Source organism: Nanorana parkeri, unplaced genomic scaffold (assembly GCF_000935625.1).
Source record: "Nanorana parkeri isolate BGI_ZX_2015 unplaced genomic scaffold, ASM93562v1 scaffold361, whole genome shotgun sequence".
NCBI classification, from domain to species: Eukaryota; Metazoa; Chordata; class Amphibia; order Anura; family Dicroglossidae; genus Nanorana; species Nanorana parkeri.
The window spans coordinates 1,330,675-1,347,777 of NW_017306629.1; the positions used below are offsets into that span (position 1 = coordinate 1,330,675).

At 42.3% G+C, this 17,103-nt stretch overlaps 1 protein-coding gene across 1 annotated transcript; it reads left to right on the forward strand.

The window, feature by feature from the left end:
• Nucleotides 1–5: 5 nt before the first annotated feature.
• KAT14 (lysine acetyltransferase 14) lies at nucleotides 6–14,666 on the forward strand. The gene is made up of 6 exons (XM_018558816.1): nucleotides 6–355; nucleotides 3,777–3,898; nucleotides 6,170–6,291; nucleotides 8,250–8,395; nucleotides 12,351–12,770; nucleotides 14,053–14,666. Exons 1-6 carry the CDS (start codon nucleotides 103–105, stop codon nucleotides 14,664–14,666), a joined length of 1,677 nt encoding a protein of 558 aa, XP_018414318.1. The 5' UTR covers nucleotides 6–102.
• Nucleotides 14,667–17,103: the final 2,437 nt, after the last annotated feature.

Here is a 17,103-nt window from a genome sequence, read left to right on the forward strand (position 1 = left end):
GGGAGCTACATGTCAGCTGTTGCATACAGAGACGACTTTCACTTAAAAGTAGGCATCTGACATTTGTTCTAGCCCAATCCCGTCCTCTGCTGTGTGTAGGTCATGGATACATCGGCCCATATCACTCCTATGGACGATGAGGCTACCAGGACATCGGCCTCTGAAGGTCTGGAGGAAGGGGAAGTGGAAGGTGAGACTCTGTTGCTGGTCGAGTCTGAAGATCAGGCTTCTATAGACTTGTCTCATGATCAGAGTGGAGATTCTTTAAACAGCGATGTTGGCGATGAGGTAGACCCACCATGGATGGAAGAAATGCCTTTTCACTGTGACAAGTGTCAGAAATGGATCCCAGCAAGTATGTATGGGTTACTTCTCCCTGTATAATGTATATTTATTTTGAGCTTATAGAAGGTTGCTTATGCAAGGCAAGAAGAGAAACCGCAAAGCTTACTCTGGTATTGTTGACTCACTTTAATTCAGAGTGCAGATCTAGTATGAGCATAGGGGTAGTGAAAGGAGTACTGTCATGAGAGATAGACAGGGGCTGCCATTCTCAACATGCTTGTTGACTGGCTATTGGCTGATTCACAGCTTTTAAAGGACATGTACTTTTGGTACATGTTGCAGTTTAAGGCATTGAGCCATGCCGTGGTCTGATATTTACCTCTGTTCCAGGGTGGAGGTGCCACACCTTTATAGGACAGATGCCATATCTATAGTTGTCCTTCAAAACTTTGAATTACTGACCCAGGCTAGAAGAAGGCCAGCTATAATTTCCTGAATAGATCAATCCATATTTTTCTCTTGACAGTCTTTCTTTAATGCCATTCTCCGACCAATACTTGTGTGACCCTCCCACCTCCCTTGTTTTACAACTGGACCATTTTCACATTACCTCCAGCATTGCTACACAGCTTGGATAATCTGGTTGCCCATTTTAACAGCTTCAACATAACTGTATTATTTGCTGTCTGCTATATATGTCAGGGATGGGCAGATTAATATGGAATGTAGGAGCCAGTGTGTTCAGTTCAGGAACCAGTAGGATTTTTTAGGAGGCAGCACCATTGACAACATCTAGAGGAAGCCTCCAAAGTTAGGTGCCAACTGTCATTTTTAAGGAGCATCGACTACCTGGCTCCTGGGATTTGTCCTTCCCTCTAAAGCCAATTTGTTTACATTTTGGAGAAAGTTAAGGAGTGGGCAAAATCACTGTCCATTTTTTTTTGCCATCTTTGTTCCACTGGTGACTTTTGCCTTTATCTTCTGTACTGTGGACACAACAGGCAGCAAGAGGATATCTCTCCAAAGTAAGGGAAATGCCCTCCTTGACGGATTTAACTGCAACAAGTGTCCCTTTTGAAAAATCACCTCTGCTCCTCTCCCAGTGACAGTGTAATAGTTTGCATTTTCTTTCCCTTTCAGTCCCAGTGACAGTACTCACCAAGACAAATAGAAAGAGAATCTGCTGAATGGGGACACGCACAGCAACTAAGACCCTTGTCAGGGGCCTAACCCCTCGCCACTGAATGCAAAACTTTGCATCAATGAAAGTGTCAGTTTTAGTGGTTTGGGCTTCTCCTCTGTGTTGGTGCTAAATAAATGCAAAAGGCATCTCTTCAGCATTATTCACAGCCCTTTTCTCTGGCTGACCCTCAAGCTTAAAAACGCTTCTTAAAGCTATATAGGTTTTGACAAGCTCTTTTTTAACATCAAGAAGGATGAGTTTTTAAGGTAACATTTTAGCTAAAGGGTTTTTTTGGTTTTTTTTGTCTACAGCGAAAAAGAGTTAGACTCACTGCCAGGTTTTTTTTTTTGCTCTTTCGTCGTGTGGAGATTTCACCATGCTTCCTGTGGTGTCACCAGTGACAGGAAGCAAGCAGAATCTTTCCATTTTGGAAGCGGGATTAAAATCTCTTTTTAGAGGAGTGGTGAAGGATTAGAAACTCTTCTTTCCAAGAGCCACCTGCACTCCTTATGGTCTTACAATCGCACGATATTAGTGGTGCTTATAATGATCGCACAGATGGCGCCGTGCAAAAATCCAAGTAATCGCAGTGAGTTACCAGCACACGCAAAGTACAGTTTCAATATTTGGTTGATATGTTTATTGAAGAATGTCATGTGATGTCATCAGAGGCTAATGTTTTGGGACCTCGCAGGGACCCTTCATCAGAGCAACATAGTGACGTGACATTCTTCAATAAACATATCAACCAAATATTGAAACTGTACTTTGTGTGTGCTGGTAACTCACTGCGGTTACTTGGATTAGAAACTCTGTCAGGTTTGAATTGTCTTATTTTATTGCTTAATTTCTGTGTTGCTTGTGGTAATGAGAGCAATTCTCCCCAGACAGCAGTAAAGCCATGAAAGAGGTTTTTTGTCTAAAATGGAGGGAAAAAAGTTGGCTGGAGTTGAACTTTAATAACATACTCTTATACGATGAAGACAACTCTACAATGTTTTCCAAGTACTGCACTGGTTAGGCCAAAAAGAAGTTCACAATATATGCAGTGTATATCAGATCTCCATATAATTTGGGCAAAGTTCCATTTCACTGCACATTGTTTCCTCCCATTTAAAGAGATACTAAGGTCATTTTGATGACTTTTTTTTCCCGAGCGATTCAGCTTCTATTTATCAGTGTATGTAATAAACCTTGTTTCCCTATTTATGGTAATTTATAAGTACACGAGGATGGCCATGTTTGCTTATTATATATGCAGAGTCTGCATCCTGCTTAATGTTGCTGCACAGTGCTGTGCCTGCTGATCATATTATTTTAGTCCAACTTTCATACACAGAATCTTTCTGGTGGCAACAATAGACTCCCTGCGTTCCTTAACATAAAACACCCATATTGCTCTAGGTAGCATAAGACCATATGATCTTTGCCTACCAGACTCCTTGACTGGTGCCAGTCGGGTCCCCATTGCACCGGTAATGACGTAACGTGAGGTCACTCTTGGTGACATGCCTTGTCATTAGAGCCGGCCTGTGGGAGTCCACGCTTTATTTAAAGGGGGTTGGAGGCACCCACAAGTTAGGTCTCTCCTGATAAAGTGGTTCCACCTTGAAACGTTGACTCTTTGAGACCTCATTTACCCTCCTGCCTGCATACCAACTTTATTTTGTGTAAAACCGCTTGTATATACATCCTCTTTTTGCACCTGTCCGCATGCAATATACCGACATATTGTACATGACTTCCCATACTGCTTCTCTGATTATCTTTTATCATGTGTGCTTAGTGACTCGTTAAATGTTATGAGACTAATTATCTACATCAGGGGTGGGCAAACTCTGGATCTCCAGCTGTGCTGCAACTACAAATCCCATGAGACATTGCCATACTCTGATAGCCACAAGCATGACTCCCAGGGGCAGATACATGATGGGAGTTGAAGTTTTAACACAACTGGAGGGCTGAAGTTTGCCCACCCCTGATCTACATAATATGTGCAAGAACTGTATGGTGTGCTGGTCATGTGTGTTTATTAATATATGATCTTTGCCTGGGCACGAGGGAGCTCCAGGAGGGGGGAATTTGCTTTTTTTTTATTCATGGCAAGGAAGAGCAGCTTTTTCATCCAAAATAATACAATATTATCATTATTAGATTTGATATTGCCGACTTGCCCTAGTGACTCCTGTGAAGTGTAGAACTTAATGATATCTTCAGCTTTAAAACCTTTGTAACTTCAACATGATATACAGAGTTTTCTTTTGTTTTAGATTACTAAGGATGTTACTGGTTGTGTGTTCATTTTCAGGCCAGCTTAGAGATGACCCACCAAGTCATCTGAAAGGGGACAACTTCTTCAAATTTACGTGCACTGACTGTGCCGAAGACGGCAAAGAGCAGTTTGAGCGCTTAAGGCTGACTTGGCAGCAGGTAAGTAAAAGAGGGTTTTGAATGGCCCTAGATTAACTTGAATGTTAAAATAGTTTATGTTTTTGGAAATGAGAATATACAGATACTTTTCAAACTCCAAGACTAGGCTAGTGAAAAATTCAAAAGTTAGGAGGCAGCTGTCATTTGTAAGGAGCACACGGAGCTCCCGGGATTTGTACATCTCTGTGATTTTGTTTTTATAAATAAAGTGATGCACTGATATTATTTTTGCAAGTACTGATACTTGCCCAAGTACTTACAGACATAAGTACTGATACATTATTGTTTATTGTCATGTGACAATTTTTCTAAAACAATACAGACTAAGGCTGGGTTCACATCTAGGTGATTCGCGGTAAAAAAAACGCGTTTCTGAGGGCTTATCTTGGCTGTATCCCAATGGAAACGCGCGACAAAAACGCCCCAAAGAAGCTCCTGTACTTCTTTGGGCGTAGGACGTTTTGTAGCGCGTTCTTATGGCCTGTAATATAGGGCTGCAACAACTAATCGACATAATCGATGATTGAAAAAGTTGTCAACTTTTTCAATCATCGATTAATCGGCCTCTGATTAGTTGGCCCTGTTCAGGGCTCCACACAAGCTGCGCGCTGCACCTCTTCCCCACCTCACGCTCGCCGCTGCCAGACCCACCCACATGCCGCACCTCCTCCCCGCCTCACGCTCACCGCCCAGGTTTTGTATTCCTCTATAGCCGGTGCCATTCTGCATTCATTGCTGTATAATTTTACAGGTTTCATTTCACTATATTGCATACCACACTTTTTCTTTTTTACTTCCACTGCTCCACGCTTGCTCCTGTGATGGACTACAATCTCAATAAAAGAATAGTAGTCCCATCACTGGAGCCATTTTTTAAAATGTATTTTATTTTTTTATCCGATTAACCGATTAATCGAACTTAATAATCGGCTAACTAATCGATTTTGAAAATAATCGTTAGCTGCAGCTCTACTGTAATACGTCCAGGTGTGAACCATACTCATAGGAAATAATGGGATTTCGGTGTTTGAGCGTTTTGCAGAGCGTTCGAACGCGCTACAAAACGCCCAGGTGTGAACCGGGCCTAATAATTTCAAGACAGTGGTGGAGCACAAGAGCCAGGTCCCAGCTGCAACCCTGGTAGTTCTCATGAAAATGCAAAGTATCAGCACTGGTATCTGAAAAGTATAGGTGCATCCCTAATTTATAGCCCTTCTTGCCAGTCCCACAATTGCTGCCCCTGCTCTTGTTCTTGGGTGCCTCCTATGCCTTCAGTGGTCCCATGGAGACACTCTTGCTTGCACACTTCAACTTGTGACATTGCACGCATGCTCCTAATTATTGTGGCACGTGGGATGAAGGACAGCCAGAAAGCGTGCACCTGGGTTGGGGTAGTTCAGGGGCAGCGCTATAAGGGACCCAGTTATGCTTACCATGAGTGGTCATGCGACTACAACAGTGGGTGCTGTCTGTGCTCTCCATCCTTCTTTCCCGGGTGTTGAAGAAGCAGCGTGGATCTTTAAGGAGCAGCTGATGAAAAAGGTACATTATTGGGGATATATTAGCCAAAAATAGTTGAGTGGTAGATTGCCTTGGTTTGGGTGAATTATTTTATATAAAAAAAGTGGGGTATAGATCTACTTTAATTGGTATCAAGCCGAAATCAAATTTCATATTTCTTCTGTGGAAATAAAGGTCCTTTTGAAAAGGATTTAGCATCTGGACCCTTGTCTCTGGACAAGTAAAGGTCCATATGCCATTCTCAATGGGTGGGAGAGAACTGAAAGCCCACTGTGCTTTTATAGTGTTTTTCATCTAACATCAAGAGCTTCCTGAGAAGCTATCAGCTTTTGTTCCTTTATTGTCCAATGGGATGGGTCTAGGTTGCTCAACTGCAGAGAGGCCTCCGAGTGCATGACTGGGCTGGATGCATGGTTCCTATGAGTACTCCAGCAGCAAGAATATTTTTCGTACCTATAGTACAGCAGACATGGAAACGGCATCTAATAATACAGTTTTTAGTTCAGCTTTAATTCTGCCTATACTCTTCCACAATGACCTGACCTGCTCCTGAATTTTAGATTTTCCCTCCACATAGTATTGCAATGTTTTTTTCATTGTGTGATTTGTATTCCACTATTTCCAAAGCATCTAGTAAATCTAACTTTCTGCACATTTAGTCCTAAAATAACTTATAATGCTAAAAATTATTTAACATTTAAAATGATCAGCACAATAAATGGTCTGAATGATCTGCTTTTTATATTGCAGGTGGTTATGCTGGCCATGTACAATCTGTCTCTGGAAGGATCTGGCCGCCAGGGTTATTTTAGATGGAAGGAAGACATCTGCTTATTCATAGAGAAACACTGGAACTTCTTGTTGGGAAGCAGGTGAAGATTTTGAATCTATTTCTACCACTAACTGCACTCGTTTTCTGTTTTGTGTGTATTTTGTTAGCACGCAGATAATATTATTGTGCTGCCCTATTGTAAATTCATCTAATGTGATATTGACCACACACGTTTTATAGCCTGGCTAGAAGCATGTGGCTTGTATAGTGAGTAGGGTAATAGTGTAAGGGACCATTCATCCGAAAATACATTAACAGAAATGGGAATTTGCTGTTGCCATCGTAGCTGACATTTTATTACATTGTTAGTCATGTTCGTTGGAGATGTGAATAAATTCCTGAGATGTCCCAATAAGCAGTAACAGTATAAATGAAAAAAATAAATGTATCTTTCAAAATGAAAAAACAGTCCTCCAGCTCTACTACCACTGTTCCAGGGCTTGAAGGAGCTTTTGGAGAGATGCTTCGCTGAATGAAGCTTGTGTACTGGGGTACAACATCAGAGCAGTGATTGGTTTCCTTTAAGACTGCTCTGTTGGAGGTTGTAATCAGATAAAGGGAACTGAAAAGCGTGCTTTTTCCACTGTGCTGCCTGTCTTTGTAGCTTATCCATAGTGCTTTTGGAATCATTTGTCAAATCAATTGTAAAACAATGGTTGTAAATAGGGATGCACCGATACCATATATATATTTTTTTGGTATCAAGTACCAATATTTATTAGGGCTGCGGAAATTAACAATTAATTTCGCGATTAATCGTTAACATTTTTGTTCGATTTAAAATGCTTTTGATCGCTAATGAAAATACTCACCTCTCCGCCGGCTTCCGGGAGTCCCATCGGAGATCCGGTGATGTCACTGACTTCGACGTCACCGGACTCCTCCCCACTTTCCCAAGTGGCTACGTGGCGGTTAACGAAGGGAAGGGGGGAGGAGTCCGGTGACGTCGATGTCCGTGGCGGCTAACGAAGGGAAGGAGGAGGAGTCCGTTGATGTCCGTGACGTCGATGGACTCCTCCCCCCTTCCCTTCATTAGCCGACGGAGCCACTTGGGCCGGTGAGTTTGCCCAATAAACTTGTTCTGCCCTATCAATTTTTAAATAGGTTATACTTGCATGTAAAGGGAACATCAGTGTGCAGCCTGCCAATTGACATCGAACCTTTCTTCTACAATCTTCCCAGCTGGTCAGTGTGCCCACAAGTGTGGACCAAACTCCAAGGCATTGGCCTATACACATACAGCACAGCAATGAAGTAATAAACTGAACTAGGTCACACTAATCCAGCACGTTATTAATCTCACGTGCCCCACTCAATCGGTTGCCATATTGAGTGGGGAACGTGAGATTAATAATGTGCTGGATTAGTGTGATCCTAGTTCATTTTATTACTTCATTGCTTTGCTGTATGTGTATGGGCCAATGTAGTTGGATCTGTATGTGCGTTATAATTAATAGAAATTAATCGATTAATTGATTTTTAAAAAAATTTTGATTAATCGAACACGAACATTTTAATCAGTACCAGCCCTAATATTTATCTTTCGGGACTCGCCAATACCGAGTACCAATATCGGTACTTCCGCTAGCATGGAGCCGGCTTCCCGGCAAATCAGGAAGCTGATATCTGTGGGATCTAGATTTTTTTGAGCCTTGTGCCTGTGCCCCACATTTGGGCACTTCCCGTTATACAGTTAGGGAAGAATTATCCGGGGTTTGGTCAAAAACTTAGAAACAGTCTGCCTGATCTCCTCTATACATGAAACATCTGACAAGTTGTCATTTAGTCTCCAGGTTGTAGATCTGGGAGGTAGTTTCCCTTTTAACATACTCTATCGCTGCTAACAAATGCACCCATTATCCCTAATGTACTGTATTAGTATAAGTTTGTGTATATTGTTGATTTTTGTGTTGCTTGCTTTACTATTATAACAGCAGGAGGTTTTGAAGATGTGTCAGTATGTACACTGGGGACATTTCCATATGCTTATGTTTATAGGAAGAAGACCTCCACCTGGTGGAGCACTGTTGCTGGCTGTCTGTCTGTGGGAAGCCCCATGTTCTTCCGATCTGGAGCTCAGGAGTTTGGAGAGCCAGGCTGGTGGAAGCTAGTTCATAACAAACCTCCAGCCCTGAAACCTGAGGGTAAGATGTTTTCTATAACTTCCTAGAAGTTGAGCAGTTATGATGGGCACTAAAATTGTGCCTGTCATATAGGCACTTTATGATGAAGACTGATATCCAGCCTGGCAACTGACACAGCAATCGCTGGTATTCCAGTGTCATAGAAAAGAACGGTGGTAGACTGGTCTTCATTTTAACCAACCCCGCACTTCGAGTTAGTTGTGTTACTCCATACCTTATGTGATTGTTGTAAGCGGAATTAAAATCAATAATAAACTGAACTAGGTCACACTAATCCAGCACGTTATTAATCTCACGTGCCCCACTCAATCGGTTGCCATATTGAGTGGGGAACGTGAGATTAATAATGTGCTGGATTAGTGTGATCCTAGTTCATTTTATTACTTCATTGCTTTGCTGTATGTGTATGGGCCAATGTAGTTGGATCTGTATGTGCGTTATAATTAATAGAAATTAATCGATTAATTGATTTTTAAAAAAATTTTGATTAATCGAACACGAACATTTTAATCAGTACCAGCCCTAATATTTATCTTTCGGGACTCGCCAATACCGAGTACCAATATCGGTACTTCCGCTAGCATGGAGCCGGCTTCCCGGCAAATCAGGAAGCTGATATCTGTGGGATCTAGATTTTTTTGAGCCTTGTGCCTGTGCCCCACATTTGATAAAAAAATTTTGATTAATCGAACACGAACATTTTAATCAGTACCAGCCCTAATATTTATCTTTCGGGACTCGCCAATACCGAGTACCAATATCGGTACTTCCGCTAGCATGGAGCCGGCTTCCCGGCAAATCAGGAAGCTGATATCTGTGGGATCTAGATTTTTTTGAGCCTTGTGCCTGTGCCCCACATTTGGGCACTTCCCGTTATACAGTTAGGGAAGAATTATCCGGGGTTTGGTCAAAAACTTAGAAACAGTCTGCCTGATCTCCTCTATACATGAAACATCTGACAAGTTGTCATTTAGTCTCCAGGTTGTAGATCTGGGAGGTAGTTTCCCTTTTAACATACTCTATCGCTGCTAACAAATGCACCCATTATCCCTAATGTACTGTATTAGTATAAGTTTGTGTATATTGTTGATTTTTGTGTTGCTTGCTTTACTATTATAACAGCAGGAGGTTTTGAAGATGTGTCAGTATGTACACTGGGGACATTTCCATATGCTTATGTTTATAGGAAGAAGACCTCCACCTGGTGGAGCACTGTTGCTGGCTGTCTGTCTGTGGGAAGCCCCATGTTCTTCCGATCTGGAGCTCAGGAGTTTGGAGAGCCAGGCTGGTGGAAGCTAGTTCATAACAAACCTCCAGCCCTGAAACCTGAGGGTAAGATGTTTTCTATAACTTCCTAGAAGTTGAGCAGTTATGATGGGCACTAAAATTGTGCCTGTCATATAGGCACTTTATGATGAAGACTGATATCCAGCCTGGCAACTGACACAGCAATCGCTGGTATTCCAGTGTCATAGAAAAGAACGGTGGTAGACTGGTCTTCATTTTAACCAACCCCGCACTTCGAGTTAGTTGTGTTACTCCATACCTTATGTGATTGTTGTAAGCGGAATTAAAATCAGTAACATCAGATTTAATCACTGTTTAATGTATTGCTAGATTAAGATAGAAAAAGATTATTGACGACATAAGCCTGTACCATTTGACTTTTTAAACTGTCATCAGAGGCATTTAAGCCAACAATTGGTGGTGAAATCATTGTTTTTAGTTTAGCTACCCAAGGTATTATAGTGACAATCTTCCAATTAAAGCTGGACTCCAGGCAAAAGGCTAAATACGCAGCTGCTAAACATATATTAGAGATGTTTTAACTGACAAAGGGCAAGTATTTATCTCTATCCAGTGAGTTACACAGCACTACCCTGTCTGCCAGGGCAGGAGATCTGAATTTAATCTGCTACACTTAAGAACTTGTCCCTCTCCCAGCCGGTGGCTAGACAGTGAAGGGAGAAGCAGCAGGCTGATGACACTCGCTCTCAGCATTCTCCTTTTTTGCATGTAAGCACTACAGCACAACTCCCTGACTTTGTGCTGCTCCTCTCTCTCCCAGTCTGAGCTTTGTTGTAGAGGGAATGCAAGAGGCTAATACCAAGTCAAATTCAGGTACTTACACTGCTTGCATTTAAGAAATACTTTTAAGGATTTAATAATGAATACGGAGCTGCATTATCATGTGTTTATTATATTTGCCTGGAATTTAGCATTAACTTTAACTACAACCCCAATTCCAAAAAAGTTGGGCACTGTGTAAAGTCTACATAAAAACAGAATTCAATGATTTGCAAATTGCATAAACCCAAATTTTATTCACAATAGAGAATAAAAAACATATCCAATATTTAAACTGAGAAAATGTACCATTTTAAGAACAAAATGTATAAGGTAACTTGAAATTGATGGCAGCAACACGTCTCAAAAAAGTTGGGACAGGGCGAGAAAAACTTGGCAAAGTAAGTGGTACTAACAAGGAAGAGCTGGAAGTACATTTTTCATCTAATTAGGTTAATTGGCAACAGGTCAGTAACATGATTGGGTATAAAAAGAGCATCTTAGAGAGTCATAGCGTCCCAGAAGTAAACACGGGCAGAGGTTCACCAGAGTGTCTCAGAAGTAAAGATGGGCAGAGTTTCATCAATCTATGAAAAGCTGTGCCAAAAAATTGTCAAACAATTTCAGAATAATGTTCCTCAACGTAAAATTGCAAAGACTTTAAATATATCATCATCTACAGTACATAATATCATCAAAAGATTCCAAGAATCTGGAGAAATCTCTGTGCACAAGGGACAAAGCAAAAATGCAATATTGGATGCCCGTGATCTTCGGACCCTCAGACGGCACTGCATAAAATAAAAACAGGCATGACTGGACATCATTGCATGGGCTCAGGAATACATAGAAAAATCACTGTCTGTGAACACAGTTCACCTTGCCATTCAAAAATGCAAGGTAAAGCTCTATCATGCAAAGAAGAAGCCGTATCTGAACATAATCCAGAAACACCACCATCTTCTCTGGGCCGAAGCTCATTTAAAATCGCCAAAGTGGAAAACTCTTTTGTTGTCAGACAAATCGAAGTTTGACATTCTTTTTGGCAACTGTGGAAGTCGCGTCCTCTGGACTAAAGAGGAGGGGGACCTTTTTGGTTTGTTATCAGTGCTCACTTCTAAGCCTGCATCTCTGATGATATGGGGGTACATTAGTGTGTATGGACTGGGCAGCTTACACATCTGGAAAGGCACCATCAATGCTGTATATCCAGATATTCATATATCCAGGTTTTAGAGCAGCATATGCTCCCATCCAGATGATTCCTTTTTCAGGGAAGGTCTTGCCTATTTCAGCAGGACAATGCTAAACTGCATACTGCATCTATAAAAGCAGCATGACTTTGTAGTACGTTGTAAAAGAGTCCGGGTGCTTAACTGGTCTGCCTGCAGTCCAGACTTTTCCCCAGTTGAAAATATTTGGCGCATCTAGAAATGAAAAATACAACAAAGAAGACCCAGGACTGTTGAGCAGTTAGAATCCTATATCAGGCAAGAATGGGACAACCTTCCTCTCCCAAACCTCCAGCAACTGGTGTCCTTAGTTCCTAGACATTTACTGAAAGTTATTAAAAGAAGAGGGGATGCTTCCTCGTGGTAAACACAGCCCTGTCCCAACTTTTTTGAGACGTGTGGCTGCCCTAAATTACCTTATTTTTTCCTAAAATGGTACATTTTCTCAATTTAAACATTTGATATCTTTTCTATTTTCTATTGTGAATAAAATATGCGTTTATGAGATTTGCAAATCATTGCATTCTGTTTTTATTAAGATTTTACGCGGCATCCCAACTTTTTTTTGGAATTGGGGTTGTAAATGCACAACATTATACTTACTTGCACACAGTTAAGAAATGTGTCATAGATATGTTGTGTTTTGTAACTCCCAGTTCCTGGCAAGTCTAACCTGGACCCAGTGATTACAGTGGAGGGCCTACGGAAGAGATCTAGAGGAAACCCAGTGGAGGCCGCTATAGAGCTGAAGGAGAAACGATCACGCACACAAGAAGCAAAGGACATCAGGAAAGCCCAGAAAGAAGCCAGCAGCTTTGGTGATCGGAGCACATCATCCACTCCTGTGAAGTTTTCCAGCCGAAACCGCAGGCCAGATATTGTGCTCGAGAAAGGGGAAGTCATAGACTTTTCATCCATGAGCTCTTCAGATCGGACACCCATGACTAGTCCCTCTCCTTCTCCATCTCTGGATTTCTCAGCTCCTGGGACACCAGCATCTCACTCAGCTACTCCAAGCCTGCTTTCAGAAGCTGATCTAATCCCCGATGTCATGCCACCCCAAGCTTTGTTTCATGGTCAGTGCTTCTAATTTAGGTTTACTATTGATTGCATTTATAAACATATTGGTAATCTGTGTAACCAATCAAAACAGGTGATTTCTCTCAATGATTACTGCTGTGTTTATTACTCACTTGTGACACAGAATCAGTTCTACAAGATCATAGAAACTCTGAAATTGTGGCCTATTTGGGGTTCTTGAGTGCTGGAGTTAAAAAAAAATAATGTTCTGCCTAAAGCAGATGCAGTTAATGGCTTCCTTCCCTATGTCCTGGAAATGAGAGCCCCCTTCATGCCATTGCAGCATTTCTTTGACAGCCTGTGTCATTTCCAGATTTCAGACCTTCCAAAGAAGAGCTTTTCGTAAAGTAAATCTAAGCCCTACTTGGATGACATTTAGTTTGCTAAAGCACTGTATATACTGCTCTAGATTGCTTCCTTGAAACATAACAGCACCCTGCCTCAGTACTGCTCTTAGGAGCCCTTAGCCCTGCTGCAAGTGGTGGAAGAGTTACGCAAATATCAAAATGCCTTGATGGGTGGATGTCAATCTGGAGGTGTGGGCGTTCTTAGGCAGATTGTATTTGCATGCAAATGTGATGCTGAGCCTCTATGATTGAGTAAAAATGTAATTCAATGGTAGAAAGTAATGGGCCAAGAACAGTAAGACTACGAAGAACAAAGATAGATGATGCTGGATGTCCTCCAGCAAGAAAATGAGGCTGACTTGCTGCAGGTTTTATTGCATGCTATGAGAAGCAGAGTAAGCAAGGAGCCTGTACAACTGTGCAAGACTGAAGGGAAAGCTGCAGTTCAGATGTAAGTATAGGTTTTTTTAAAGACGCACTCACGTTGCCTATTCAAAGCAAAGTGTCAGTGCCTCCTTATAGTCTAGTCCCCCAAGCGAGGTATACTTACCCATCCATACACCCTTGCTGTCTCCTTACTTTGTTGTTCTAATGGAGCAGGTCTTTTGGGTATAGGAGCCTGTGATCTCCCCCATGTGACACAGGACGGAGTGGCCAATCAATATCGTATTCTTCTTCCACCTGGTTAAGCTATGACACCGGCTCAGGGTGCACTCTGTTAGAGCCTGGGAACCAGTGAGGTAGCACAGATTGGTGAATATACTTTTCAGGAGTGGTCGGCTACTAGAAAACATTGTCACTTTGCCACAAATGGCCCGGTGACAGCGTCTGTTTAAGCTATGCAAACAAATTCAGAGTATTGTAGTTTTTCGCCCCCTTTTTTTTTTTTCCATCCACTTTTTATTTGTGTTTTTTTCTGGCTCTTTTACAGATGATGAAGAGATGGATGCTGATGGTGTCATTGATCCTGGAATGGAATACATTCCTTCTCCAAATGCTCTTCATTCTACTCCTATTAGTCGAAAGAACTACAAGTCATCTGTCCATGTGAAACAAGAAATCGAGAGCGAGGAGGAAAGAATGGAGAGGTTAGAGGCTGAATTGCATGAGGGTCCATCCATCGAGAGAATGCGGGACAAGAGGAGACCACAACCAATTGGGAGAGACAGAAGAGGCACTCAGTTCCACGCTATAAGCATGTATGAGGAAAAGTTGCTGTTAAAACACCTTGAGGCTTGTCCTAATGCGGTAGCTGTGACTCCAGAGGCCAGGAGACTGAGACAGAAACTGCTGGTGCGCAAGACCAAGCGGGAAAGGGGGCTGCCTATTTTTGAACTGGACCAGGCAGTGAATGCAGCTTTGTCGCTGGTCGGAGGAGTATATGGAGCTAGAGAAGGCTGTGTTTCTAGGCCATTACCCACTGGTCCAGAGTACACCCGAACAAGCAAAGACACAAGAATATTGGATCGATACCAAGTAAGTTCCATCCTGGTCATGTGGATTTTGACAAACCAATCAGTTTGTCTGCTCACAAGAGCTGAATGAGAGAAATCACTTGATTATCCCTTCCATGCTTAGGATAGTGGATGGAGAAATTGCCTCTGCTGGCTATAGTATTCTGACAGATGGCTGTCAGGATATCCAAACAATAACTGCAGCTAATTGGATGCGGTCAATGTTCAGCTGTTTTCCGCCCAGCTCCTATTAATAAATCCACTTTTGTTGATCCTGGTGGTGCTGGCAGGGCCAACACCTATGGATCTAAGTTCATTCAATTCAGTAGAAAACAGCCGGAATTCAATCCATGTATGGCCACCTTAGGGTGGTTAGTTTATTTTAAGCCTTGGTGTAAAGAGACCATTCTTTTCAGCAATAATCTTCCCATAAGATTATATGTGCATTTAATGTATTTTATGCATGTTATTAACCTGTAAAAGTCTTCCATGCATAGACATCCAAAAGACTGCTAGTGGATGTTTAAGTATTCTACCCAAATGTTTAGGTTCATGGTAAAGCAGGGGCTATAAACATACCTTGCCTCTGTGCCCCGGATCTGGAATTTACCATTTTAAATGATTTGTGTCTTCTCTAATCCTGCTTTCTGCCAGCCGGTTAGGTAGTTTTTTGTGAAAAAGACACATCCTTTAACTTCAACAAAGAATACAAAAACCTCAGAGATTAAATCCTGCAGTTGATCCAGATGATGGCAGAAAATCCTTATGAACTGTGATCCATTTTGCCCTAAGTCCAAAAGGCAATCAGTTTATTCTCTGGATCAACATTCTACAACAGGCACCGTGAATCAACGCCGTCTGCACGCAATCGACGCCGCCCGCCGTCTGTACGCGCCGTCACGCCGTCCACTCTCCAGGCCGATGGTCCGCGTCATCCCATCCGTGATCCGCGTGAGTTGTATCACCCGGGGTGCCGCTCTCTGCGAATCTGCCGCTCCAGGCAAACGCCTTGTTTGCCTCGCGGCAGATACGCCCCTGACAACAGGGGTGGGCAAGTTCTGGCCCTCCAGCTGTGGTGAAGCTCCATGATGCATCTGTCTCTGGAAGGCATTCTTGTGGATGTGAGAGTCTTGCAATGCCTCATAGGATTTGTAGTTCCACAACAGCTGGCGGGCCAGAGTTTGCCCACTCCTGTTCTACGATGTCCTTCGATATTCAGAGTCATTTCTACTTTTTGCTTTTGAAAACACATCCATTTCTTTTTTGAAACCATTGATTGACTCTGCTAGAATGAGTTCCTGCACATTTTCAAACCTCTCAGTAGAGTCCTTCTGTATTTGGAAGTTAAAACAGTTTTCCGCCAGTTGCAAAGAATTCCTTTCTCTGCTTGAGTTTTAGGGGCCAAGTTACGCCTTATGCACATGTGTTTAACACTTGCTCTATTGTGTTGGGCCTTTCATTTCCTGTGGCCCTAACAGTAATATAACAGTAATAGCAAAAAGTTACCTGGCTTTTGGAGTAAGACAGAAAAAAGTTTTCCTGGCACACTCACAAGCTAGCATGTAAAAAAACCTGTCTAACCACTAAGGTTAAAAACAGAGGTTTGGATACACGTCTTCTGCAGAAAATGTGAAAGCCGCAACTCATATAGTGCGGTCCTAACGCTAAACTATGAGAGTCTCCATCTTGGAGCACATGGGGCAGAAGATAAAATTGGGTGCAGGTTTGTCAGGAGGAAGCCCAACCTCCTTTAAAGGCACAGGAACGCACAAGGGATCCTGCACATCCCAATGGCAGCTGAGACCCCCCCATGCGTCGCTGCACCAAATCAGTCAAGCAAAACAAATGACAAACGCACTCATCAATTCGTCACCAGCTTTACAGCAAGGTGCACATGGAATGGGCTTTAAACAGTAAAACAGCCAAAAGTTTTCCTGGCACACTCACAAGCTAGCATGTAAAACCTTAACCTTAGTGGTGAGACAAGTTTTTTTTTTTACATGCTAGCTTGTGAGTGTGCCAGGAAAATTTTTGGCTGTTTTACTGTTTAAAGCCCATTCCATGTGCACCTTGCTGTAAAGCTGGTGACGAATTGATGAGTGCGTTTGTCATTTGTTTTGCTTGGCTTTTGGTGTATCCACGCCCCTCATGCATTCTTTATAACATGCACTCTGGGGCAGGTGCATTTGTTTTAGTTGTGTATGCGCTTGGGGACGCCACAGGAAAATGCCCATGCGTAGGTGTGTAGCCAGCCTAGGTGCACAGCTTTCCACTGAATTTTCTGTACGGGCCATTACTATATCCGTATGTAAACACATTCTTTATAGGATCTTATGTGATGATCTTGTGACACACGGCACAGGCAGGGGGGCTACTGGGGGAGGGTGCTCATTATTTTGCCCAGGGGAATCATGGGAACAAGGTTATAGAAATTAGTAATTGTTGATGTCTGTCCTTATATTTTTCTTCTCAGTCCCAGCTGTTTAGATTCGACAAGGGCAGAAAGTGGGGTTTTGAGAGCACCAAAG

Coding starts and splice junctions, on each gene's coding strand:
- KAT14 (XM_018558816.1), top strand. CDS start 103: ATGGATACATCGGCCCATATCACTCCTATGGACGATGAGGCTACCAGG. Junction 356..3,776: donor TCAGAAATGGATCCCAGCAA/GTATGTATGGGT, acceptor GTTCATTTTCAG/GCCAGCTTAGAGATGACCCA. Junction 3,899..6,169: donor TAAGGCTGACTTGGCAGCAG/GTAAGTAAAAGA, acceptor TTTATATTGCAG/GTGGTTATGCTGGCCATGTA.